At 42.7% G+C, this 25,988-nt stretch overlaps 1 protein-coding gene across 19 annotated transcripts in view; it reads right to left on the bottom strand.

Moving 5' to 3' along the window:
• The window catches only part of DLGAP1 (DLG associated protein 1), a gene marked incomplete at both ends in the record, with an annotated part of 338,395 nt that overhangs the window by 45,897 nt on the left and 266,510 nt on the right, over positions 1 to 25,988 (bottom strand). For 15 of the 19 annotated variants that reach the window (XM_084252591.1, XM_084252592.1, XM_084252593.1 and 12 more), the window contains one exon: positions 9,153 to 9,526. In XM_084252591.1, coding sequence (XP_084108717.1) covers positions 9,153 to 9,526 — 374 coding nt within the window. The remainder of the gene's footprint in view (positions 1 to 9,152; positions 9,527 to 25,988) is intronic. The other 4 variants (XM_084252580.1, XM_084252588.1, XM_084252589.1 and 1 more) reach the window with 1 other exon arrangement.

Genomic DNA, 25,988 nt, shown 5'->3' with positions numbered 1-25,988 from the left:
AAAAAAAAAAAACCCTTTAAAAAAAAAAAAAAAGCAGGGCCTTCCCGGTGGTGTAGCAGTTGAGCGCTGGGTTTCGAAGCTGCCCGCAGCCTCTGCAGCGCCTGTTCAATCACTGGCCGGCAGTGAGGGTCCCACATGGTGCGCAGACCTCTCCTGCTGTGCCCACTGCTCCCTTCAGCAGTGTATTTCGTCGGTCCGCCTGTTCTGTTCCCCACTCTGACTCTGGTGAATTCTCTCACCCTCCCACGCTTCTGACTGTACCCAGTGCTTGTGTAATAAATAAATAATTATTTTAAAATAAATAAATAAAATTTTAAAAAAAAGCAACACTACATGATAATGTGTTCTTAGAAGTTTGACTTTGCAAATATCAAAATCAAAAGAAGGAAGAAAGTTCATTTAAATATACTTAGAATTGTTGATACTGGGAGATTTATGTGTCAATGTTATTAAGATAAACTATAGAATATCTTCATTTTCCCCTTTAAACTAATACATTGCTTAGAATATCACTTCATACTTCTATATGTGTATATTCCAGCTTATATAGAAAATGTGGTTTCTCACTGTGGAAAGCTGTGTGGAGATTTCTGGACATACTAAACATAGAGCTTCCATATGATCCAGCAATTCCACTCCTAGGTATTTACCCAAAGGACACAGAAACATCAATTCCAAACAACACCTTCACCCCTATGTTCATAGCAGCACTGTTTACAATAGCTAAGCTTTGGAAACAACCCAAATGCCCAAAAATAGATGACTGGATCAAGAAGATGTGGTCCATATATACCATGGAATATTACTCAGCATTCAAAAAAGATAAACACATGCAATTTGCAGCAACATGGATGGCGCTGGAAGGGATCATGCTCAGCGAAATAAGCCAAAAAGAAAAAGAAAAATACCGGATGGTCTCACTCATAGCAGGAATCTAGAAAACTTAAATAAGGGACCAGGAAAATGAATAACTATAAGAAAGTGAAAATCAAAATCAACAAAAAACTATGAACCAGAGACACTTTTAGGGGGGCGGGGGCGGGAGGGGAGGGATTGGGGTCAGAATGGGGGGGCTGCAATTGTATGGGGAATATAACAATAAAATTTATAAAAAAAAAAAAAAAGAAAATGTGGTTTCTGACTCTATTTGGAATATCTGACATTTCACCTTTAAATATACATTTAATTTGGTTTCTTATGTATGTTTTTGATCATATTAATATTTAAAATAATTTCTGGATTTCACTATGTACTGTGTAATTTTAATATCTACTGTCTCAATTCTTGCTGATTTGTATTTTCTCTCCCTCTCTGTTAGACTTGTTCACTTATTTGGTCTTTTCAAAGAACCAATTTTGGTTTAACTTATCAATTCTGCTTTAGTTCATATTACTATTGTTCTGTAGTGTTTTCTAATGCATCAGTAGCAACTCATTCCTATGAACCAACTTAGTGTTCATTTTTTGTTCTTTTTCCTCATTTTTTTCATTTATATATTTCTTGCTTAATTATGAAATAACATAAAGCTGTGAATTCTTCTAAAATCATAGCAATGACCATGGCTCATGGTGATATTTTCTAGGATTCTCATTGTTATTGTCATATAATTCATAATAATTATCTCAAATTTCCTCTTTAATACAAGTGGTTTCTTAGAAGATATTTAATGTTTTCAAAAGGTTTAATGTTTTCTGTTTAATGTTTAATGTTTTCTGTTAATTTCTAGTTTTAACGTATGATGATTAAAAACCATGGTTGTAATATTCCTTTTTTTTTTAATCCACTAAAGTGATCTTTGTAGGTCCCTTAGTGTTGACTTAAGTCCCCCTAAAAAATCTTTTTCCAACTCTTCAAGGACATTGAAATGAAATTTACAAAGTTGGAGTACTATTTAAAAAAAAAATAGTTCATTATACTTGTTAAAGAATGATAAGCAGGGCTTCCCTGGTGGCGCAAAGGGTTAAGCATCAGCACTATGAAGCAATCAGCAACTACTGCAACATAAGTTTGATCCCAGGCTGAGGAGGTGACCCACATGGTGCAGCAGACCTCTCCTGTCTCACCCACTGCTCCCATCAGCAGTGTATTTCAGTCAATCCTCCTGTTCTGCTTCCCACTCTGTCTGTGGCCCACCTCTGGACTGTACCCCAGCTCTTGTATGCATAAATAAATAAATCTTTTTTTTAAAAAAAGAATGATAAGCAGACTTTGTTCAGAGGGACTATCATCATATGTATAGGGACCATTGTAATGGGATTTTGTAGTAGGAGAGAAATTGGGCTCAACTCCAAAGAAAACATGAAAAAATGGGAATTTGTAGCTGAGGAACAGAGTTGGGGTGTCAAAGGATAGTAAATTACCAAGAGGAAACATTGAGGGGAAAGCAGATTCTGGTTAAACTGTCCTAGCAGGATTCTTGCTGAAGGCAGGCCAGGGTGATCAGACAAGGCCTGGGGAAAGTGGATGATGAGCAACCCATCAGATATTGAAGGTGATCAGATATCATAGGCACAGGATTCTAGATAAACAGACTTAGCCGGATTCTTGCTAAAATTAGGCAATGCAGAATGACATGGTAGTACAAAGTTAAGGCCTATTTGGAATGAGAATTCAGATAATGATTAAAGTTTGGACAAAGAGATATTCTGGGGTCTCCCCTGGTGGCGCAGCGGTTGAGCACTGGGCTGCGAAGCTGCCCGCAGCCTCTGCAGCGCCTTTCTATCCCCAACTGCAGCGAGGGTCCCACATGGCACTCAGACCTCTCCTGCTGCGCCTGCTGCTCCCCTCAGCAGTGTACTTTGGTCCTTCTGCCTGTTCTGCTCCCCACTCTGGCTCTGGTGAATCCTCTCACCCTCCCGCGCTTCTGACTGTACCCTGTGCTTGTATAAATAAATAAATCTTTAAAAAAAAGTTTTTTAAAAAAAAGAGATATTCTGTCAATTCAATCTCCAGTTTCCTTTATCTTCTTAAGTCAATTGACTACGAATCAGAGTTAATGTGACCTTATTTCTCAAAGCCTCCTGTCAAATCAAAGTAACAATTCATTTGGTTTGTACTGTTCTAAAATAGTTCATTCAACTTGGCAAGATGAGTTTTGTTATTTGTAGTTGGACTAATCTCTTCACTCAGGATATGAAGAGGTTAATATATCTCTGCACACTTGGACTGGAATTAAAGGGAATAAATAAGTAAATCCCAAGAGTGAGTTCTCAATAACTTAATTTTCTTTTATTTTTTTAATTCAAAGAATGAGAAAGGAATCACATTATACATAATGTGAAGATTAAACTTAAAGCTCCTCTAGGTTGCTTTGCAACATGAGCTAATAATAATAGAGGAAAGTCACAATCTATTATCTGGAGGAGACCGGGGTAGAGTCTGACACTTGTTTGTGAAATTCATCTGTAATTAAAATTACTCTTGAAAGACTAAAAGATGGTGTAGGAAAGGCTGCTGGCAGCCCCCTCTGGGGAGGTGAGTTTGAGGCAGAAAAAAATGGAAATTTCATATTGTGTTCTGCATACTGTTATATTACATGAATCCTTTACAATATTTATTATTTTTTAAAAAGATTTATTCTTATTTATTTAAGCACACAAGAACTGGGGTGTAGGCCAGTGGTGCGGGAGCGGGGGGGGGGGTGGTGGTGAGATTATTCACCAGAGACAGAGCAGGGAGCAGAACAGGCAGATCTACTGAAATACACTGCTGAGGGGAGCAGAGGGTGAGACAGAAGAAGTCTGCTATGCCATGTGGGTTAGCTCCCTGGTGGGGCATGGAATTCTTGCTAGCAATAGCTTGATAGCACTGAGACTTTAACATCTGCCCCATCAGGGAGGCCCTGTATTACTTATTTTAGGGGGAAAACATTACTATTAACATTATCCTGACATTTTAGAAGACATATTGTACAATGTTGCTCTAAGTTCTAAGTATCTAGTTACCTGCTTCTCCCTGCCTGCCCAGCTCTAGAATACCAGAAAAGCACCAGATAAAGTAGTTGACTTGACTTTTGGAGCCATGATATTAAAATCAACATTTCAAATATTCTGGAATCATTTAGTGCTGTAAGATGTTTCACTGGAAGAAACACCATGTTGCCTTTTTTTTTTTTTTAAAAAGATTTACTTATTTATGCATACAAGAGATGGCCAGAGGCTCAGGGGTTGAGAGGATTCACCAGAGACAGAGTGGGGAACAGAATAGGCAGACTGACTGAAACACACTGCTGAGGGGAGCAGCAAGTGAGTCCTTCAGGAGAGGTCTGCTGTGCCATGTGGGTAGCAACTTGGCCAGGGATCGAACTTGTGCTGCAGTGGCTGTGGATAGCTTCATAGGCTGCGTCTTAACCCCTTGTGCCACCAGGGAGGCCCCACCATGCTGCCTATTCACTCCACTCATCTTAGACTTTTTAATTTGTTTACAGAGGACGAGTTTGTTTGTTTGTTTGACAAAATACATTAAAGTGTATCGTACTGGTGACTTATTGTCTGGCATCTCTAAGCCCATCTTCAACACCCATCTGGTCTGTGGTTTGATGGGGGTAGGGAGGGAACAAGACTGCAAACCACATTTCCCAGATTTCCTTGCTGGTTGACTTTCAGTTATAGTCTAACAAAGGAAGATGGGGGTTGGGGTGGGAGAGGAATTCCTTTTTGTTTCCAGCTACTACTGGTATCCCTCCAGGATATGACCACAGCTGTGACTCCTCTTCACCTTCTTTGACAGTTGACAGTCCAATAGCTTGTGCACTGGCTGCTCCCTCAAAAGTCCCAGTACCAAGTGACCACACCTGGTCCAAGGAAGACTGTCCTGGGACCTTTCCTCTCAACTCTAAATTCTGTTCACTCCACTTTCCCCATTCCCTCCCCTCTGCATAGGAGTGATAACTCCCACCGTATCCCTTTATTGCTCTCTGCCTCCTCATACCTATAGAACCTGTTTTGTGTATCAAACTGTCTCTGTTTGAGAAACAAGCAACACTTGCATTTTCCTGAATAAGATTCTAACTTTTTCCATATGACTGCATGCATGTAAAATTAAAATGCTTAGAATGTCAGCCAAAGTAGAATCTTGCAGCCTTATACTTATGGAGTAGTATCAAATTACCCAATGAAACTTTTTTAAAAAGATGCATGATTGATATTTCTCTTCAGAACCATGATCTTCAATGGGTACACAAAAAGAGAAAGAACAGAAACAGGGGCATAAGCATCAGAATGAACGCATTGGACTCTGTTCCAGCCTCATCCATCCACACTCACAGCTTATTTGCATCAAAGTGTTTTCATCTTCTGAGCTTTAGCCATTATATGTAAATTTATCTCTGGACTTTTACCACCCTTATTAGATCCCTATATGACAAATATCAACTCTGTTATATAGTTTCTAGGGCAATCTATTTAATTTTATGAATGACTTTTAATACTTTCAAAGAAATTGCAGGAAATTGAATCTGAAAAAAATAGAGAAAGACCATATAGCAGGTGATAAAATTTCAGTGTATTTAGCTAATTGTGATTTTATTTTATTTTATTAATATTTATTTATTTTTATACAAGAGCTGGGGTATAGGCCAGAGGCGCGGGAGGGTGAGAAGATTGACCAGAGACAGAGCAGGAAGCAGAACAGGCAGGACCAAAAACACTGCTGAGGGGAGCAGCGGGCAAGACAGGAGAGGTTTGCTGTGCCATGTGGGTTTCTCCCTGGCCAGCTGGGAATTGAACCCGCGCTGCAGAAGCTGCAGACAACTTCACAGCACTGTGCTCAAGCCTCTGCACCACCGGGGAGGCCCGCTAATTGTGACTTTATTTATTTATTTATTTATTTTGTTTATTTATTTATTTATACAAGCACTGGGTACAGTCAGAAGCGCGGGAGGGTGAGAGAATCCACCAGAGCCAGAGCGGGGAGCAGAGCAGGCAGAAGGACCGAAGTACACTGCTGAGGGGAGCAGCGGGCAGCAGGAGAGGTCTGCGCGCCATGTGGGACCCTCCTCCGGTGGCCGGGGAGCAGCCGGGGATCGAACCGGCGCCGCAGAGGCCGCGGGCAGCTTCGCAACCCAGCGCTCAACCGCTGCGCCACCGGGGAGGCCCTAATTGTGATTTTAAAGGAGTATAATATTAATAACAACTAAAGCTAATACTTTTGAGCCATTGTTATGCCAATCTATGCTTGAGACTTACACATATAGGTTAGCTTTTACTACAACCTATAAAATACCCTGTAATAAAATGACTATGATTATTCCCATTTCCAGATGAGAAAACTGAGGGTTATTATATGATTGACCTAAGTTCACTCACATTGTAAAGCAAACGATTATAATATTAACTGTGCATTATGTATTAAATTGAAATGCCATGGGCCTCCCCTGGTGGTGCAGCGGTTGAGCGCTGGGCTGCGAAGCTGCCCACAGCCTCTGCAGCGCCAGTTCGATCCCTGGCTGCCGGCAAGGGTCCCACATGGCGTGCAGACCTCTCCTGCCGCGCCCACTGCTCCCCTCAGCAGTGTACTTCAGTCCTTCTGCCTGTTCTGCTCCCCGCTCTGGCTCTGGTGAATTCTCTCACCCTCCCGCGCTTCTGACTGTACCCAGTGCTTGCATAAATAAATAAATAAATCTAAAAAAAAACATTGAGGGCCTCCCCGGTGGCGCAGCGGTTGAGCGCTGGGTTGGGAGGCTGCCCGCAGCCTCTGCAGCGCCAGTTCGATCCCCGGCTGCTCCCCGGCCACCAGAGGAGGGTCCCACAAGGCGCGCAGACCTCTCCAACCGCCCGCTGCTCCCCTCAGCAGTGTGCTTCGGTCCTTCTGCCTGCTCTGCTCCCCCTCTGGCTCTGGTGAATTCTCTCACCCTCCCGCACTTCTGACTGTACCCAGTGCATGTATAAACAAACAAACAGACAAACAAATAAATAAATAAAAATACATGCCTTAAAAAAAAAAAACATTGAAATGCTAGGGAAAGCTTGGAAACTCTGATCCTAAAGAAGTAAAGGATGGGAAGGAATTCAAGTACTAGTGTCATATATTTTGGAGGTTAGGATTTAATTTACTGTATAATAGAATTTGATACTATTCTGCATCTTGAATTTTATCTGCTTATTTTTCTCCAGCAACGAAGTCGTATAACATGGTTATATTATACACTAAAGTATAATTTGGGTCACATAGGATATGTGACCTTGGGCAAGTTACTCCACTTCTCTGAGTCCTGATCTATAGGGTAGAAATGATAACACCACCTGTGTTATATAGTTGTTGTAGGAGCTAAAAGAGAACTCTTAGGTACTCAGTACTTCCATATAATTTCTACAGTAGTGAACAATGATTGGAAGAAGAATATGAACAATTTTTGGGAAAATATCCAAATGTTTAAGTTGTGTAGGATGGTCTTTGAAATAAAAAGACCATATTTCTTCCCAAAATTATATGTAGATTTCAGAACAGTTTCATCTTACTGGTTGAAATATGAATGCTTTATTCCAAGTAATTACTTTGAGAGTAACCTGTAAGACCATCCTGAATGGAAATTCTGCACCCTCACAGGAAGCTGAATTTTATAAACTCAATCCTAAGAATAACCTTCTGAGGGATAGATGAGGAAATAGGCACAAGGAGATTAAGTAGTTTGCCAAGGAAAACACTGAGAACCCATCTCTTTTCTTCCCCACTCCTCAATAGCTTTTGGCAGGCAAGATGGGAAAGGTTCTAGGGATAAGGGTGGGTGGGACCTGGGAAGTGGGTGGAGACTGGTGTTGGGCTCTTACCTCCCTCCTGCTGTGTCATCTAGTCCCAAGCACCAGAGCTACAACTCCTTTTAAGACACTTGACAACTTGTGCTATAGTAGCCTGTGATTATAAAAAAGCATGTGACCCATTGCTACCAGAAAAATTTCAACTGCCCTTTAAAAGTGGACTTTGCAAGATGGACTGTGAAAATGCATCCTCCTTATGAAAATGTGCCCCACAACAGACTTTTATATGCACCTTAGAGTTGGCTCAGTGTGGATAGATTTATTGGACACCACATCAGGAAGTTATTATTCAAAGGCCTATTGATTCAATATTATCCAAAGGCATATTGATACAAAGGCATATTGCAGAATGATACACCACAACAAAAATGGGGGCACGGGCCTCCCTGGTGGCACAGGGGTTAAAGACACAGCACTATCAAGCGATCACCAGTCACTGCAACATGAGTTCGATTCTCTGCCAGGGAGGTGACCCACATGGTACAGCAGACCTCTCCTGTCTTACACTCCCTGCTCCCCTCAGCAGTGTATTTCAGTAAATCTGCCTGTTCTGCTCCTCACTTTCTGTCTCTGGTGAATCCTCTAACCCTCTCCCCTTGCACCTCTGGCCTACACCCCATGTCTTATATGCATAAATAAATAAATACATAAATTTGTAAATAAATAATAAATCTTTTTTTTTAATGGGGGAAAGGATGTCTCTTCTCCATTGATGGGAGATTTCTAGCAAGGTAAGCCAAGCTGAACAGATGTAAAAAACAAGAATCAGTTTGATCTTATCTTTAAGAAGCAAAAACAGTAAACTGAAATGAGAAGCCTACTGAATTATCTACCATTTTTATGAAATGCATGGTTAAATAGCCAACAATTATGCTGAAACTGCTGTACATTCTTTCCCTATGATGCTATGCCACATTATTGCTTTCCACACTATCAATCACTTTGGTCTTATTCTCCCACTCCCACATCTGTGAGAAATGATTCACATTTTTGTTCTCACATGGTTACTCAATAGTGTTGTACGTACTGTAACACACAGCCAGATAACCCTGGTTATTCTTGATGACCACACCTTTTTTGAGACCCAAATGTGCATTGAGAATTGAGAGCATCTTATGTTTGATTGCATTCATGTTTTTTGATTCTCCCATGCTTTGAGTCAACATTCAATTCAGAGAACAAACATAAAAGCTGCCAATAAAGTCTATAACACACCTTCATAATTTTTAAAAATCTCATTTAACAATGTAGGGCATATAGACCCAATAATTTGAAAATATGGTTCTCCACAAGCTATTTATCATCCAAAATGGCAGGATAGCAAAGCTTCTGGGAGGAAAAAGTGTTACATTTCTTAGTTGGGGCTTCTATATCAAGGTCAGGAAGGGAGGCTGTTACCTGTATCCCGATAGACAGACATCGGTTTTTCTTAAAGTGATCCTTCTTCCTGTCCTCTGTAGTGACGGTGGCTATGGTGGTCGTGGTGGTGACCGTGGCAGGGTTGTTGCCCATGTGTTGGCTGGCAGGGCCGTGGATCTGGGCATTTGCAGCTTCGATGGCGGCTGTCAGAGCCTTCATACTGTCCAGGCTCTCCGTGGAGTTGCTCAGTCCAGACTGGCTGATAATATCTCCCCGCTGGCCCTGGCCGTCCATGTAGGCATCCTGGGCAGACTCTGTGCTACTCTGGGCTGTGATAGAAATGAAAGGTTTCGTGGTAGTTCTGGGTGGGACTGGAGGTGGTGTCTTCTTATATGTTGTAATGCAAGATGACACTGGAAGACAGTGAAAACAAAGACACTGTGATTTCTGTGTGGGTTTTAATTTCTGATATTGTAAGTGACATCCATTGGAAATCTGGGGACATGAAACACACAAGGACATTTAACATGAAAACAAGTCCACTGATAGAGTAAGTGACCGCCCTGCTAAGGGGGATGTTTGAAGTTCCTGTGAGGTGACACCCATAAGACTGAGGAGAGAAAGGACTGGAAAACAAGAACCTTTGAGATGGAAGTTTCTGAAATGGAAATTAATATTGAACCAACATAAAATAGACAGGACTCTTCATCTGTTGAAATGTCCCCAGGCAACAGTACACCACCTTGAGAGAAAATATATCCACATGCACAAGGCCAGGTTGGTTTCTCCCTCCTCAGGAAAGTATTAGCATAGCTTACGTTAAATGAAGTAACTTATTTGAGAGGAGTCTGGTGCTTGGAAAAGAAGGAAGTGGGAGGTTATGGCCATGGGTTCTAATCCTAATAAAGTCACAAAGGGCTTGGGGGGAGAATTGGCCTCCCATAGCACAAAGTCACAGCTTCCTCCAGCCTGCACTCACTAATAGAGATCCAGTTTCTCTGTCTTTTTGTCTCTCTGTGTCTCTCTCTCTCTCTCTTCCCTCCCTCCCTCTCCTTCCTTTCCTGGATAGATGCTCACTATATAAATTTTTGTTGTCGTTTCTGAGAAGCACACATTGAGAAGGGATATGTAGCAGCAATGTCCTGTGTTATAAAATAAATACTCACACTAGTTTCTAAATCTGACTCTCTCCCTCCCTCCCTCCCCCTCTCCCCCACCCCTGCTCTGTGTGTGTGTGTGTGTGTGTGTGTGTGTGTGTGTGTGTGTGTGTGGTCTCTGAGCTTGCTCCCTCAAGTGCTGTTCTTCAGGCAACATGAACATCTCCAGGACCTGGATCTGCAGAGTGAGGCTCCCTGTTAGGACCTAAGTGTTTGAGGCCTCCACCAGGCTGCACTGAAGCTGCCTCCAGCCCCTCTCAGTCATCTGTTTATAACCCTGAGGGTTCTGAAGCTTTACATCCTGGTTTTTGGCTTTCCATTTGCAAAGCATAATGTAGAAAAACGCAGATCAAAAGGAATTATTAAGCTTCCAAGTGGGAAGTCCCAGCCAGTAAAGAACAATTGCTTTGCAGCTTTCTAAAGAGTTTTGCTTAGTCCCTGAAAAAATGATTCAAACTATTGTTTCCCTCACTTGGCCTACCCACCCGCATGCCTTTTCCACCACAGCTGGTGTCACCCGTTGTCACACCAAATGAAGCAGCCTGACCACAGGATCCCATCTTGCCACCTAGGGTTCCAGCTGCCCTCCAGCTATCTCATTGACTGAACTGCTTGCTTCAAAATTTAGGATCTCTCCTGAGGCCACTCCACAGAAACCTCCCATAAGGGACAATGAATAGAAGGATCCTATTATGTCACTACCCAGTGATATAGACTCATTTCTTTTACCATGAAAGAAATAGGGACAGAAATTGTTGGGGTTTATAGGGTTAAAAACTCAGTCTCTTCCAGGCTTTGCAGATGGAGGGGTGGGATGTTTTGAACGGATGGGGGGGGGGGAGTTACCATGGGAACCAGGCCGGAGACCTTGGGCCATTAGGGAACCAAAATGATTGTTATTGAAACAGGGCCATAACGCCCACCTGTGGCCATCAAAGGCTGATGTAAATTCTGAAAGGTGCAGGAGATAATCAGAGCCCGACACTTTAGTAGATAGCAGCCAGCACAGACCTGTGTCCTAAATCTAAGAAAGCCCACAAGTTCAGAGTATAAACAGTGCTTCAAACTTCCCTCACTCACTGTGCGGACACTCTCAACTTGCCCCCTGTTTCTTTAGCAGGGTAGTCAATAAATCTGCCTTTTCTGCTTTCCATGCTGTATCTGGTGAATTCTTTTACCCTCTGCAGCCTCAGCATCCCTGCATGACCCTTTGATTTCCCTCTCATGACAGAAATGTTTGGCAACTTCCCAGGGATTGCCTGAAAGCTAACGAGAAAAAACATACAGATGTCACGACACAATATCATATGTGCTGGGGTGGAGGATGGGGTGTTAATTTAATGTAAATTACACAAACACCTGGGATGCCTGACAGGGAGAGGCACACCGGGAATGCCTTCCATCTAAGCTTATTGCATGAAACATACATCTTTACATGTGAACAGAGCACAGCAACAAGCAGTCCTGAAAGGTCAAGTGACCCTGCAGACTCCCAGCACCCTAGGGTGAGAGCCACCTGCAGTGCCAGCCCCATCTCGGTTTCCCCAGTTAGGCCACAGTGAACTTGGGGGTGAGGAATGTGAACATGTGCTTTGTCTGATATTTCAAAACCTCACTCAATTCAGTTTTGTGCACTGTAATTAAGGCCTCAGAGCAGCAACTGGCTGCTTCCAAAGAAGGTTTGAATAAAGGAAATGCTCAGTGTCAGTCTTGCATCTGAGAGGGTGGAAAGGGAGTGACCATAACTAGGAGGGCATGTGTCCTTCTACCCAAGTTTACTGAAACTTAATCATTGTATGATTTCTCTAAGATAAGTCTTTACAATGTGAACTCATTATTTTGTTGAAAATGGATTCTCAGAACATTTGGCCCACTCATATTCCAAAGAAAATAGATGGCACATTCCCAGCATTAATTGTCTGACCTTTTTGATTATTTGGTGCTTACTGTTAGCTATATCCAGTCTCTTTTTTCAGTATGGACAATCAAAACTGGACAGTGAGTCAAATGCAATCAGGAATCAATCACCACTATTGATTCAGTCTTGCAGGACAGTGACAGCAACATTTTGGTATGACAGGCCACATATGCAATGATGGACCCAATAGGCTATTCCCTATAGCCTGGGTGTGCAGTAGGACACACCATCATTATTAGGTTTGTGTAATTATACTCGATGACACTGCACAATGACAAATCGCCTAATGATACAGTTCTTAAAACATATCCCTAACCCATAATTGTATAATATCAATTCCTTTGCTGTGATATGCACAAATGCCTTCAATGCCTGCCAGGAAGTGATAAGTGTGATATGGAGATGGGGAGGGGGTCACATTATTTCCATTGTAACACCTCCCCCCAACTATAATGTGGTGCCATCTTGTGACTACTGTCAGCTCTGCTTCCACATCACCAGGGATAACTGGTACCACGATTGATTCAGTCTTGCAGGACAGTGGCAGCAACGCTAGCAATCCATGAGAGTTAAAGTGCAAGGGGAGAACACGGAGGCCATAGCTTCCCCAGCAGACTGGAGAATGCCCAAAGGAGGCCAGAATGGGACACTGCCCCACTTTGAATTAGGGATCCAATAGAAGATGGAGCCTTCGCCTAGATGTAATATCTGAAGCTTTTTTCATGAGTTTATTGCAGTGTGGAACTTGACACAATTATACTGGTGTACATGCAAGGAAGCCTCACCAGGAGTCATCAAATATGAATTTAAGAGGAACTCAAATCTTTAAGATTGCTTTTTGAAGGAGAAGAGAAGAAATACAATGTTCAATTCACAATTCTCCTCCTTTATGGTCTTTTTCTTTGGCATTGGTAGCTGCTCCAGATAGCCGTGCAACTAAATCTCCCAAATTTCCCCAGCATCATTCTTTCCCAGATTTGTAGGCTAAGCCCTAAGCCCTTTCTTCTATCTTAAGTTTTTTTTTTTTAATTCTATTCTCATAATTCATCACTATGAAAGATTTAGAATGCATTCAGGTCCAACTGCCAGGAAGCCTGTGAAAGAGTAAGACTCAACAAAGGTAAAGCAGAAATTAATAAATCTTGTCTGGTGAAGAGAGAAAGAGAAAATGGGAGGCTTATATTATAGAAAGTGAAACACTTCATTTGTTGAAAAATGTTGATTTTAAAATGTAAAGGCTCCTTTTATTCAAGTGGAACTTGAAAAGAAGCTATATTTTAATCATTACTTTTGCTTTCTTTGGCCTGATGTTTATTTGTTCATTTCAAATAAAGTGATTTTGTTCTCCTTCTCTGGGTACTGATGATTTACTACCATGGCTCAAAGTTGGCTGAAAGATTCCCATCCATTTATTAGAAGATTCAGCAGGAATAACACTGGATTTCAGCGATACCACTTTCATTCTGATGATTCTGCAGAGCACAGATAGACTGGAGGTTGGTTTTCATATCTGAGTTCAGAAGGTATAGGTTTCCCCAGCTATCTGCACATAGAACATTCCTATTTGGTTTGGTATGTTACTTTCTGGATCTGGGAATGCTAAAAAAAAAAAAATTTCCATATAAACTGATTGTGATAGTATTTCCATTTCCCAAGAATAACCGACCCAATCACAACAAATGGGAATGTTCCATGTTCAGATAGTGGGAGAAACCTGTTTTTAAAAAGTCACAATGAGAACAAATTCCTATTCTATCAACTACTAATTGCCTATTCAATATTGTTCCTATTTGTACAGAAAGATAATGCTAGTGTTGTAAGTCACAGGAAGGACTGTGCCAGATTTGTTTTCCATGGTAGTGAAGGTTTTCTGTAGAAAACTAGACTCTAACTTCTCTGGTTATTCTTTGTGATCAAGAGAACCCATAAGCAGATGTGGGATCAAATCCACTTTTAAATCTTAGTGAATTCTCTCTAAGTGAATACTCACATACTAAAAAGTTATGTTGAGAAATCATTTAGCAGTTCCTGATTACTGAGTATTTGAAATTCTTTGAGAACAAGTCCATAAGGAACTACAAATAAAAATACTAAACGAGGGCCTCCCTGGTGGCACAGGTGGTTAAGTGCAGCCTCTGCTACATGGGTTCGAGCCCGGCCATCTGGCGAGATACCCACATGGCACAGCAGACCTCTCCTGTCTCGCCCACTGCTCCCCTCAGCAGTGTATTTCAGTCAGTCTGCCTGTTCCGTTCCCCGCTCTGTCTCTGGTGAATCCTCTCACCCTCCCGCACATCTGGCCTGTACCCTGGTTCTTGTATAAATAAACAAATCTTAAGAAAAAAAAAAAAACACTAAATGACAACAAAAGAATTTCCAAGTATACATATACATAGTTGCACAGTAGTCAATCAACATCTTTTTGATATAGATATTATCCTAAATTGTTCTAAGTCACAAAGCAGGCTGTGATTTGATTATGACCTGCATCAGATGATCTGTCCTTACTAAACTGAAGACCATCAGGGTGAAGAGTGGGCTACCTCAACCCACTGTGTAGTTTCTGTTGAGGGTAAAGTTCTCTTGATGTAGGTGATTTGGTCCAGATGAACAAGGTTTTAACAAGTTCTCAAAAGGAAGTGACTTATTCAAAACATTAAAGAAATCTAGTGAGGTTAACTATGGGTGCTGGAACTGGCTCTCATCAGCTTACTAGAGTACACATCTCTCCCTAAATCTGTATGGTATTTTCATTGCAGCTAGAAATTGACATTTTTCCCCCAAAGATTTACTTATTTATGCATACAAGAACTGGGTACAGGCCAGAGCTGTGGGGGCTGGGGTAAGAGGATTCACCAGAGACAGAGTGGGGAACAGAACAGGCACATTGACTGAAATACACTGCTGAGGGTAACAGTGGGCAAAACAGGAGACGTCTGCTGCGCCATGTGGGTAGCTCCTTGGCAGGCCAGGGCTTGAACTCATGCCACAGAGGCTGCGGATAGCTTCACAGTGCTGTACTTAACCCCTTGTGCCCCCAGGGAGGCTCTTGAAATTGCCTGGATATGAATGTTTACACCACGGATATTGGCAAGTGCTGTATATCAGTAGGGACTTGATGTCAAGCATCCACAGCACACCTGTGTACATAGTTGGTTCACAGATAGGTGTTGATTCACAAACATACCATGAAAATTGAGAGTAAGCTTTTAGAAATTTTTATAGCAATTCTACAGCATGTGTTGTCAGTTGAATACAATAAAAAGAAAACTGTTGACTTGTGTTTTGTATGCCACTGCTTTTTAGTTTCCCTTTTGAAAGTAATTCGTTTTTACTATTGCATTTTGCCAAAGTATTGATCTGCAACAAATTGGAGGTCAAACAAGCTTTTATCACCAGAGACCATTAAAGAAGCACTGATAGCAAACATTTGTAAATCCAGTGGACTGGACAGAGTTAGTACAAGTGAGGTGAAGAACATATTAGAAAGAAAAACTACAGACTGTTTTAGAAAGCAAACCGATGAGAAGGGCCTCCCTTGTGGCACAAGGGGTTAAGCACCACGCTATGAAGCAATTTGCAGCCTCTGTAGCTTGAGTTCAATCCCTGACCGGCCAGGGAGCAACTCACATGGCTTAGCAGACCTCTCCTGTCTGGCCCGCTGCTCCCCTCAGCAGTGTACTTTGGTCATTCTGCCTGTTCTGTTCCCCACTCTATCTGGTGAATTCTCTCACCACCCCACACCTCTGGCCTGTACCCCAGTTCTTGTATGCATAAATAAATAAATCTTTAAAAAAATAAACAATAGTTTAGTTTGGGACATAAAGAAACTGCTACACAAATATAGGAGGTGCAGTGACCTTGTGGTTTTAATGTCAGTTAAGTGGCTTATTTCTAAGAAGATGAGTGTGAGCAGGACTGTGAGTTCTAGAACAAGGAAGTATTGAAGCTTAGAGTAGAAAATTTAGGATGGAAGCTTCACAAGGCCAGAAACTTGAGGTGTAGGTAGAAATGATTAATGAGTCATTAAACTGGCTATGGAAGATCTGCAGACAAAGATAGAAACCAGAGATGAGGATATGGAGTATTGTCTATGGAGACTTGTCATTATAAAGAAACACCAGTACTTATAGAAAACCCAGCCAGAACTTGAAAGTGATAGATTCCACAATAGATAAAATTCCACAAAAGAGTGAATCCCTCCAGAGAACACTATATAAGGATTCTCTTGGCTCTGTCCAATTGCACCTCTTATCCTAACACTGCCTGTCTGCATCGATGCAGGTGTCTCTTTTTCTTAATAAACCCACCTTTTAAAATGCAGCCTTTGCCTGTTTGTGTCTATGCCAAAGTCCTTTTTCCTTAATAAACTCACTGTGAGCCCCTGAATGTGAAACTCTGCTGAACTCTTTCTCAGAAGAAGGCCAAGCATCCCATTCACTGAACCCCAGCAAAAGGACGCTTATGCTGCATTTCATTCCAGGTCCCTTCTTTTAGGAGAAATTGCAGGGTTCTCTGAGGAGAGAGGAAATAATATCTTGAGGGGTCAAGCTGCAGCTGATCTGGGAAGTAATTAACATTGCATCAATATCTTAAAGGGGCCAGAAGTAAGTGACAAGATTTCTTTTAAATTGGAGTTTCTGTGGCTTCTGAATATGAAAGAAAGCTAGAAAATCATTCGAGATGTGGAGTTGCATTGAGAATGATGGGACTGAAGTAACTGAAGAAGAAAGCTAAGAGAAGAGGCCAGGGAGACAGAAACAATGCTTGCCAGTTTGTAGCAGTGACCAGTGTTACAGAAACCTAGGAATGCATTTTGGCATGGAACAGGACAAACTCCTGGTAGAGAATTCTTTGTGGCTGTTTCCTGTCTAGGAGGCCCAGAGTGCCACACATATAATCACTTGTAGAGGTGGTACTCCCAATGGTGATGTGCTAAGCAGGCCAGACTCCTCACCAAAGGCCAGACCAGTCAGTGGTTTGGTTCAAGTCCTTTACTGGAATAATGCACAAATCCAGGTGACAACAAAGATGATGAGATGGGGAATTAGTCAGACTCTTGAAGTGCCATTAGATTGACCTAATCACCAGAGAGTGAATCCATACTCAGTAACACACATTGTGCTAGGGATTTAATAGCAAGATTTCTCGGCAGAGGAAGATTTCATTGTCCCTATTTGTTTGATGGTAAAACTGAGGCTCTGAGTAGGTAACTAAGCAGTAAAGTTACTGTACTCAGGGCTCTAAATCCCTTCTCTTCATTTACCCAAACCATCTGTATTCATTCCTCCCCATTAAACCTTCCATTAAACACCTCATCTGGTAAAGTGTAATACTTCCCATGAGGAACTGCCAGGAAACCACTCCAAGCTTAGTTCTTTCTCCCTGCAGGAACTTGTCAGTGGGTTGGTAAATGAATGAATTTGGAGTGGTCAACAAGGAGTGTACCAGCTGCAACTTTTAAAGTATTGCAAAAAAGGAGAAACTCCACAAAACAAAATAGACGTAGAAAAATGGTTCCTTTATTTCAAAATATTTATGCCTTAACCTTTATAGGCCACCCAAAGTGTGGTGGTCAGTGATCCATGCCCTCTAGGCTCCAACAGAGCTCAGGGCTGTTGGGTGGGCCCAGGGACTTCTGGGAGGGGCGCAGGACTTCCCTGAGCCTTCTCTCCCAGTTAGTTTTGGCTCAAAGGACGTGGCTATGAGAATGATTTCCACTAAAGCCATCCTCCACGGAAACCACAAAAGAAGCTAACCTTTTCTCCTTCGAAGTATAAAAAAGTATGCTTGTGTGAGTGTAGGGAGAGGCGGGGGAATGTGGACAGAGAGGGAGGGGTGGTGTAATAACTCTTGTAGTCATAAGACTTGCCAGTTGGTAGTTGCTAGTATTCCAGACACTTCCTAATGCCAGACAAATGCCCCAAGCCTCGGCATGTCTAGCTTAGAGATCTATTCAACTGATAGCAGCCACCTCTTGTGGGGTGAGCAGATCTTTCAGAGAGCTGAGCTCCCTGCTAATCAAACACAGCTTTGTTCTCACAAGGAAGAATGGAAAGGTTTGTTTCAGAGTCACACTTTTTTTTTAAAGAGGCACCCAAGTTGTTTTAACAAGTTGCTACAAAACTTGGGCTTCCTGAGGTGAGGCTGTTGTGCACAGTGCCTGTACTGTACCAGGTTCCAGAGAGGGAGGGATCAGAAGTTAGTCATTAAAAAAAAAAAAAAAAAAAGCTCCAGGCACTTCATGCCTGGAAATGATGTAAGACGCAGCCACTCCTCTCTTAGAACTACAACCAAACAATGCTCTGGCAATCCACGCAGCTGCTCTCCAAATGTCAGCGCCAACCCTGTCAAAAGAGTTTGAAAGCCACCAAGCTGAAGGACTTTGTGCTGTACCTTTCTCATCCACATTTTCCCCAAGCACTCTCAGGAACCTGGCAACAGGTAACGTGGCAACCTTTGCCTTGTAAAGTGGCAAGTGGCAGGATTTCAGAGAACAAATGGATTTTTTTTTTTCCAGGCAGCTGCTTCTTCCTTACCACCCCCACCCCTCAAACTCCCTCCCACCCCAAAAATTGTCTGAGAAAACAAATGTGACTCTGCGGGCAGCCCTGTTCTCCAGTGCCTCCTAGTGGCCACCTCGGAACATACCGATGAGCCTTGAAATCTGCGGTTTCTCTAAGGTAAGTCAGGCGCCAGAAAGGGGCGGACATCTTTGCTGGATTTGTCTTCCCAAAAAAACGTAACAAGCGGAATTCGTGACTTCCACTTGTTATGTTCTTCGTATGTCTTTGCTTTTTAACTTTTATCCTAACAAAAATTTTATCCTAGTTGCAGAGTAAGATCTCTTCGTGGAGGTTGCTGGATTTTTTCTTTTTAAGCTCCAGCTAGGGTAACCTATTTTGTTAGGCTGGTGAGAACGGCTGTGGCCGTTTAGTTAGGTGGATGACAGTGCGGATTAATAGTCGAGAGATTGAGGCTTCCTGCGGGGTGAGACTTGAGTTTTCCATTTTATTCTGAATCTGTACTTTGTAAGCAGAAATCCTTCTCTCAGGCAGAAGCATTATTAATTCCTATTCCTGGCTTCCAGTTTACCCAGTTGCAAAGATTACTTAGGATTTCCAGACTGCAGGCCCAGCTTCGCAGAGCGCCGTGGAGCCCCACCTTAGCTTTTATCTCTGTGTGGGGCAAACACCCACAAAAATGCCAAGGGCAGTACTTCTAACCAACCTTCTTGCTCTAAGGTGCTGCTTCCGCCTGGCTGTCTCTAATTTGGAGGAATGAGCACGGTTGTGAGCGGCTGTATCTGTTCTTCCTCTTTGGATGTGTTAACTGAGGTTCAGATCAAAGTAACATTTTCCTTCAGAAAGTTCCATTAATTAACTAAATTAAAAGGAAGTTACATGATGTTTGGAGGAAAGTCATTTTAGAAGGCCCTGGTCCAGGAGCTAAGGTCTCAACTTCTAACTTAGACTTTTGATGAAGCTTGGCAGTAAGTTAAATAATACTAGAAATTGAGGGTTACCTTATGTAAAACCAGTTGTTGCCTAAAATCAGTCATTTAAAGTAGAAGCTATTTCGCTAGTATTTATTCAGACCATTTAATACTAAAGATTAAAAATCTAGAGTTCTGAGTAAGAATCATTTGACCAGTAGCTAAGGTGAGTCATAGTCATAGAACTGGGCACAAATGTTGAAGTCAGGATGTCGAAAACATTAGGCTTACTAATTTGCAAGGCAGGGTTGTTGCTTCCAGTAGGGAATGTGATCAGGATTTCACGGCTCATTTTCCCAGCCCTTCCAACAGGTGCTATTGAGTCATCCATGTACACAAATGACTGCCTGGCAGTTTCATCTGTTAGGATTAAATTTCCATTTGTCCCATTACTTTATGAAGTGATTTCTGCCACTGAATCAGATATTTCACTTCCTCTAGGACCTAGGGTTTTTGTTTTCCAAAGTTTGTAATGTGTAGGTTTTTCAAAATTTGTCCCAGTCAGGTCTGCAGGTCTTCCTGGGTTGAATGGACTGTTTACAAGAGGGGAAGATTCAGGGCTCAAGGTCAGGGTTACAGAATTATATAAGGTTTCCTGTTTGGGCAGCTGGTCTACCAACTCCTCAGGTCAGGGCAGATTGGGTCTTGTTGAAAGAGCCTGCCTAGGAGATCTGGGTTAGGGATGGTGTCAGGAGTAGGGAAGAGAATTTTTCTTTTAAGCTTCTTATCAACCAGCTTTCTTGTCTGATGTCACTTCTCAGCAAATACTTTTCTATATTCTCTGGTAGGTAAATTATTTTTTCCTGACCGAACTGAGACAAGAAATTAGTATAGGATGTAAGAATGACAAGGTCAGGCATTGTCTGTTTTATTAATTAATGATGTGACTGTAATACTCAGAATACATGTGGCACATGGTAGTACTTTGATAAATACTTGTTAGATAAAGGGATGAGTAAGGATGGGAAGATGTTTAGTGGGAAAAAATCAAAACGGGTCCATAATCATGAAAGAGAAGCCACCGGGGTAGAAGTAAAATGAATACTCAGCAAAGTCATTCTCTGTGACCTTGGATGTTGCAATGTGATCTGTCACCAGTGCCCACTGCTGCTTGTTATTGACCAGGCAAGTGCTGCTCAAGCGCAATTGTGATTGACCAACTTTTGGTAGGATGTTTGTCCATAAAAGCCCAAACCAATATCAGCTGAAATCAGCTGGTCCTATGGATCTATGCATTATCTACCTGATTTTCTCCATCTGCGCTTAGCTTTACCCATGGCTGTGTGCAGGGGAGAACCTGACAATGATGCTAACTGACTTTTTCCCCTGCAACTGCCTTTCCTTTCCTTAGTTCCTTTCTTATTCTTTGATTTCTTATTATTCTGTGCCCAGAGTGCTTGTGCAAGATGAATATCTAAGAGTCAAGATACTTTCTTTACATCCTGGTCTCATTTTGTTGGGGGGAAAGGATGTCCTCTTTGTCCTGTAACAATTTCTTGAGAATGAGCATTCTTTCACGTTGGAACCTGGAGCCTAGGGTATAAGGAAAGATCTGGAATGGAAACTTACTACAGAGCAGGGCTCTCCTGTTATGTCACTATGTGTCTGGTAAACAAAGTAGAATTCTAATGTGCCCAACCCCAAGGCTATACAGAATAATTGATTGTTTCTAGGTGAGCAGGGGATTGAGCACGTATTGCTAGTTTGTCTCTCTTAAGGAAGCTAGATGACGTGCAGAGTGAGTGGCCACCACACAGACCGGGGTTGGCCATATCTGACTGAGTCAGACTCAGTTCTAACTGAAACTTTAGGCTGGCTTTATCGGTGACCTCTGCTTACTACAGACTCCCTAGGCTTTGGAGAGAAAGCTGACCTCTGTCAGGGCAGCCTGATATTGTTGACGGGAGGGATTGACCCAGAGCAGAAATTTTTACACAAGACACACTCAAACCCCCAACCCTGGGAAAACAGGATGTGTGGGGAAGCAGCAAAGAAAGAAAATGCATTCACCATTCCTTCCTGTTGGTTTCAGCATGATGAGGAATAATTACCTGGATCTGGAGAGCTGGACATGTGGGTGGCCACAGGAGGCCATGGTCTGTGTAGTTAGGCAGTTAATTACTTATCTCATCCCACTCCTCTCCTCTGGCCTCCCTGAAGCCCCCCTTTTCAAAGGAATAACTATGTGGGTTAACCTGTGGAATACTATTTCTATCAGTCCATTTCTCCCTGCCCCTCACTTATTGTTAAATAAGCGAATCTGTGCTTTAAAATGACACCTCATTATTCAACTGTGTCTCTGACATGAGGACACAGATCCAGAGAAGGAACCGTCAAGGTGTCCCCAGAGCTCTTTCTGTGCACACCATGTAGCAAACACAAGTTCTTTCCCTGCTCTGAATTTTAAAATTAGTATTTCAACTGCTACTTCAATATTGCATTAAAATACCACTTTACAGTTGGGCTTTTGTCATTTGTCAAAATTGAATAAAAGTAACCTAGGAAACTGGTGAGGCGCTAAAATCTGTATCAGTTTACCTACCCCCACCATTGTTCTCATTCACTGATGTTTACTAAAGCCAGACATTTTACCTATAACCTCATTTCTACAAACACAAAGGGTGTTGGAAAGTTTCGGTTGCCCAGTTCTCCCAGGGTGGAATTTGATCTGAACCTGGGTTCTTCCCTCCTAAGCCTCCTACGATCTTTGAAAGAACTGCTGTCCTTAAGATTCTCCTTTGAGCTGTTGAAAGAACAATGTCTGCATCCAAAAGACTTATCGGAAACTCTTTTGGGCAAAAGTGTTTGGAATTCAGAATTGGGGGGATTGTAGAAAGCTAATATACATGACACACCCAGGGGGTCAAGGGTAGCACCTCTTAATCACCTACTCTAACTTGTCTGTGTGTGTGTGTGTGTGTGTGTGTGTGTGTGTGTTAGAGGGGAGAGGATAGAACAGTCACACTGCAAGTAGTTCTAAGGTCAGGTTTTGGCCAAAGGCTTTTGGAGTGGCAGAATGCTGACCCTCCGCCACCCACCCCCTTCCTTCAGATGTCTTGGAGCAGTAAGAGCTCCCTTGCCTACTTCCTCCTTCACAGACTTCTCAGGTCTCTGATGGAACTCTGCCCATCCCAGGCAAGGTGGAGGGTAGAGGGTGGGTGATGCTGAGCAGTAGTGGGCTTGGTATTATGGGTGAGCAAATATCCCTTAAAGGTATAGAGGACTCCATGTCACATTTGATAACGTTGTCTTTTGTTAATCCTGCTAGAGTGCTAGTGTTATAGGACAGGGAGAGGGGCAGCCCCAACCCCGCAAACCTGCCTATTCTAAATGGGTTCTGCCATCCGCCGCATCAACAGAAAACATAGGAGACTTTAAGGGAAGGATCTTTAATAAAACTAGGAAACAATACAGGTAAGTCAAAGAGTCTAGTTTCTAAATGAAGCACCCAAAGTTACCCATCCCCTCGTGGGTAAAAGTCCATCCATATGGGATTGGCCCAGAGCAAGGCCCCAAAGCCTGCCACAAGTCTAAAGCATCTTCCAGTGGGGACCCACAGAAAAGGGTCAGAAACTACCAGACAAGGCCGGAAGGAAAAGAGCAAAATCAACATCAAAATAAAAGCTGCCATGGTCACCTCCCCATGGGTCTCACCCACATCTGTGTTACCCAGTCCACGACCAAAAGACAAGCACAGTTTCTTCATGTGTCTCTAGGCTCCACGCGCCTCCTCCAGGTCTCCAGGCTCCATCCTGCCTCCTTCCTTCCTCAGTCTCTTCTGCAGCTTCTCCTCTTCCTGCTCAGCTCCACCCTCCCTTGGGTGGGGCAGGGTACCTCCCCCTTTCCTGGGGACCACCCTGTTACATTAGGTGCTGACTGGTTTATCACTGTGTATTTCACACACTACTCAGAAACATCCTTTTTTGACTTTTGTTAGAATGGTAATAAGGGTGCTAATAAGGCCTTTAACGGAACTCTTACCACAATATGGAATGTCTACGAATTATAGAAAGGGGTATTTGGATGTGTACTTATAGGTAACAACGATATTTTCAAAGTTATGTGTTTTTTTTTTTTTAATATTTATTTATTTATACAAGCACTGGGTACAGTCAGAAGCGCGGGAGGGTGAGAGAATTCACCAGAGCCAGAGCAGGGAGCAGAACAGGCAGAAGGACCCAAAGTACACTGCTGAGAGGAGCAGTGGGCGCGGCGCGCCAGGTGGACCCTCCCCGGGGACTGGGAATCGAACCGGCGCTGCAGAGGCTGCGGGTAGCTTTGCAGCCCAGCACTCAACTGCTGTGCCACTGGGGAGGTCCCAAAGTTGTGTGTTTTTAGCTCATGCTCTCGATCATTTGCATCCCCAATGGTCAAACTGTAACAGGGTGGTCCCCAGGAAAGGGGGAGGTTCCCTGCCCCACCCAAGGGAGAGTGGAGCTGAGCAGGAAGAGGAGAAGCTGCAGAAGAGACTGAGGAAGGAAGCAGGATGGAGCCAGAAGGAGACCTGGAGGAGGCGCGTGGATCCTAGAGACACGTAAAGAAACTGCGCTTGTCTTTTGGTCGTGGACTGCGTGACACAGATGTGGGTGAGACCCGTGGGGAGGTGACCATGGCAGCTTTTATCTTGATGTTGATTTTGCTCTTTTCCTTCCGGGCTTGCCCGCTTGTTTGTGACCCTTTTCTGTGGGTCCCCACTGGAAGATGCTTTAGACTTGTAGCAGGCTTTGGGGCCTTGTTCTGGGCCGATCCCATTTGGATGGAGTTTTACCCACGAGGGGATGGGTAACTTTGGGTGCTTCATTTAGAAACTAGACTCTTTGCCTAGTTTTATTAAAGTTCCTTCCCATTAAAGTCTCATATGTTTTGTGTTGACGCGGCAGATGGCAGAACCCATTTAGAATAGGCAGGTTTGCGGGGCTTGGGCTGCCCCTCTCCCTGTCCTATAACAAAACTATGCCAAATAAATGAAATTAAACATTCTTCACCTTGGGTTGTTATAATTTGCTATGACAGGAGGGTGGCACAGCACTAACTTGATGCAGCTCATTCTTCATTCATGGAAGCATTGTGCAGGAAACAAAGTTTAAAAAATCATTTTGAAAATGTGGATTTTTGTGCCACATCTCCAACCAAGAATTAAGTAAGATAGGGCCTCCCTGGTGGCACAGGATTTAAGACGCAACCTATGAAGCTATTCGCAGCCACTCCAACAGGAATTCGATCCCCAGCCAGGGAGCTTCCCTCATGGCACAGCAGGCCTCTCCTGACTAGCCCGCTGCTCGCCTCAGCAGTGTATTTCAGTCACTCTGCCTGTTCTGCTCCCCACTCTGTCTCTGGTGAATCTTCTCATTCCCTACACCTCTGGCCTGTACCCCAGTTCTTGTATGCATAAATAAATAAATCTTTTTTTTTTTTTAAAGAATTAACCAAGATAATCATTGAAACAAAGCTTGAAGAACAAATCAATGTGTGGACAGACAAGTTAGGGAACTGCAGCCATAAATAAATCAAGCACTAGAAATGTTTATTATGTGCAAAACACTGGACTGCCTTGTGTGGATAATCCTGCTTCTCAAAAGGAACCATAGAAAGTAAAGGCCAAAAATGTCATTATTTTGTATTTGTACTGTCATAGTGTGGAACCACGCATAAGTATTCTTAGCCATTGCTTTGTGTAACTGCCATTTTAGAATTTTAGGTTTTGCTGGGAAAAGACTGCATTCCAGAGATAGTTTGGACCCTCACTCCACCCTTACTCTATGCTCCCCGAGTCTGCTGACCTTGGGCACAACAATAGTAAAAGATTTTATTATGTATCAATTCTTTGGAAAGGCCATTCCAGCCATTGCTAATCTACTAAGTCAGAATCTTTAAATATCCTCTAAGTTTTATGTTTGGAACTGCCCTTGAATTTCATGCTCATGTTAGGGGATTGGTTCATGGTTGCAACTACGTTGCTCATAATTGAAGGAAGAAATGACAGCTAAAGCCCTTAGGGGCAGGAATGTGGAAAAACTGGAGGAAATGGGCCCTGGCCTTTGGATCAAAAGTAGCTCTCAGTAAGAGTTGGGAACTGGGTCCCAGCAAAGGAAAGCATTTGGATGACCAGTGCTCCAAGACCCAGCCCATGCACAGTTAACCTAGCGTCCTCTCCAGATAAAAGTACCTCTTGTCACCCTCAGGCACCTGGCTGAGAGGTAATAAAATGGTTGCCTTATCTTCTAAGGTGGAGTTAGTTAACCTCAGTCCTGGGTCATTATGGTAAACTGAAATTTCCTGACTTTTACCCAAGAGGGGGGTGGAGG

This window comes from Talpa europaea (assembly GCF_964194135.1).
Source record: "Talpa europaea genome assembly, chromosome: 13".
NCBI lineage: Eukaryota > Metazoa > Chordata > Mammalia > Eulipotyphla > Talpidae > Talpa > Talpa europaea.
The sequence above is the reverse complement of the archived record's forward strand: the minus strand, read 5'-3'. Positions and strand labels throughout refer to the sequence as shown.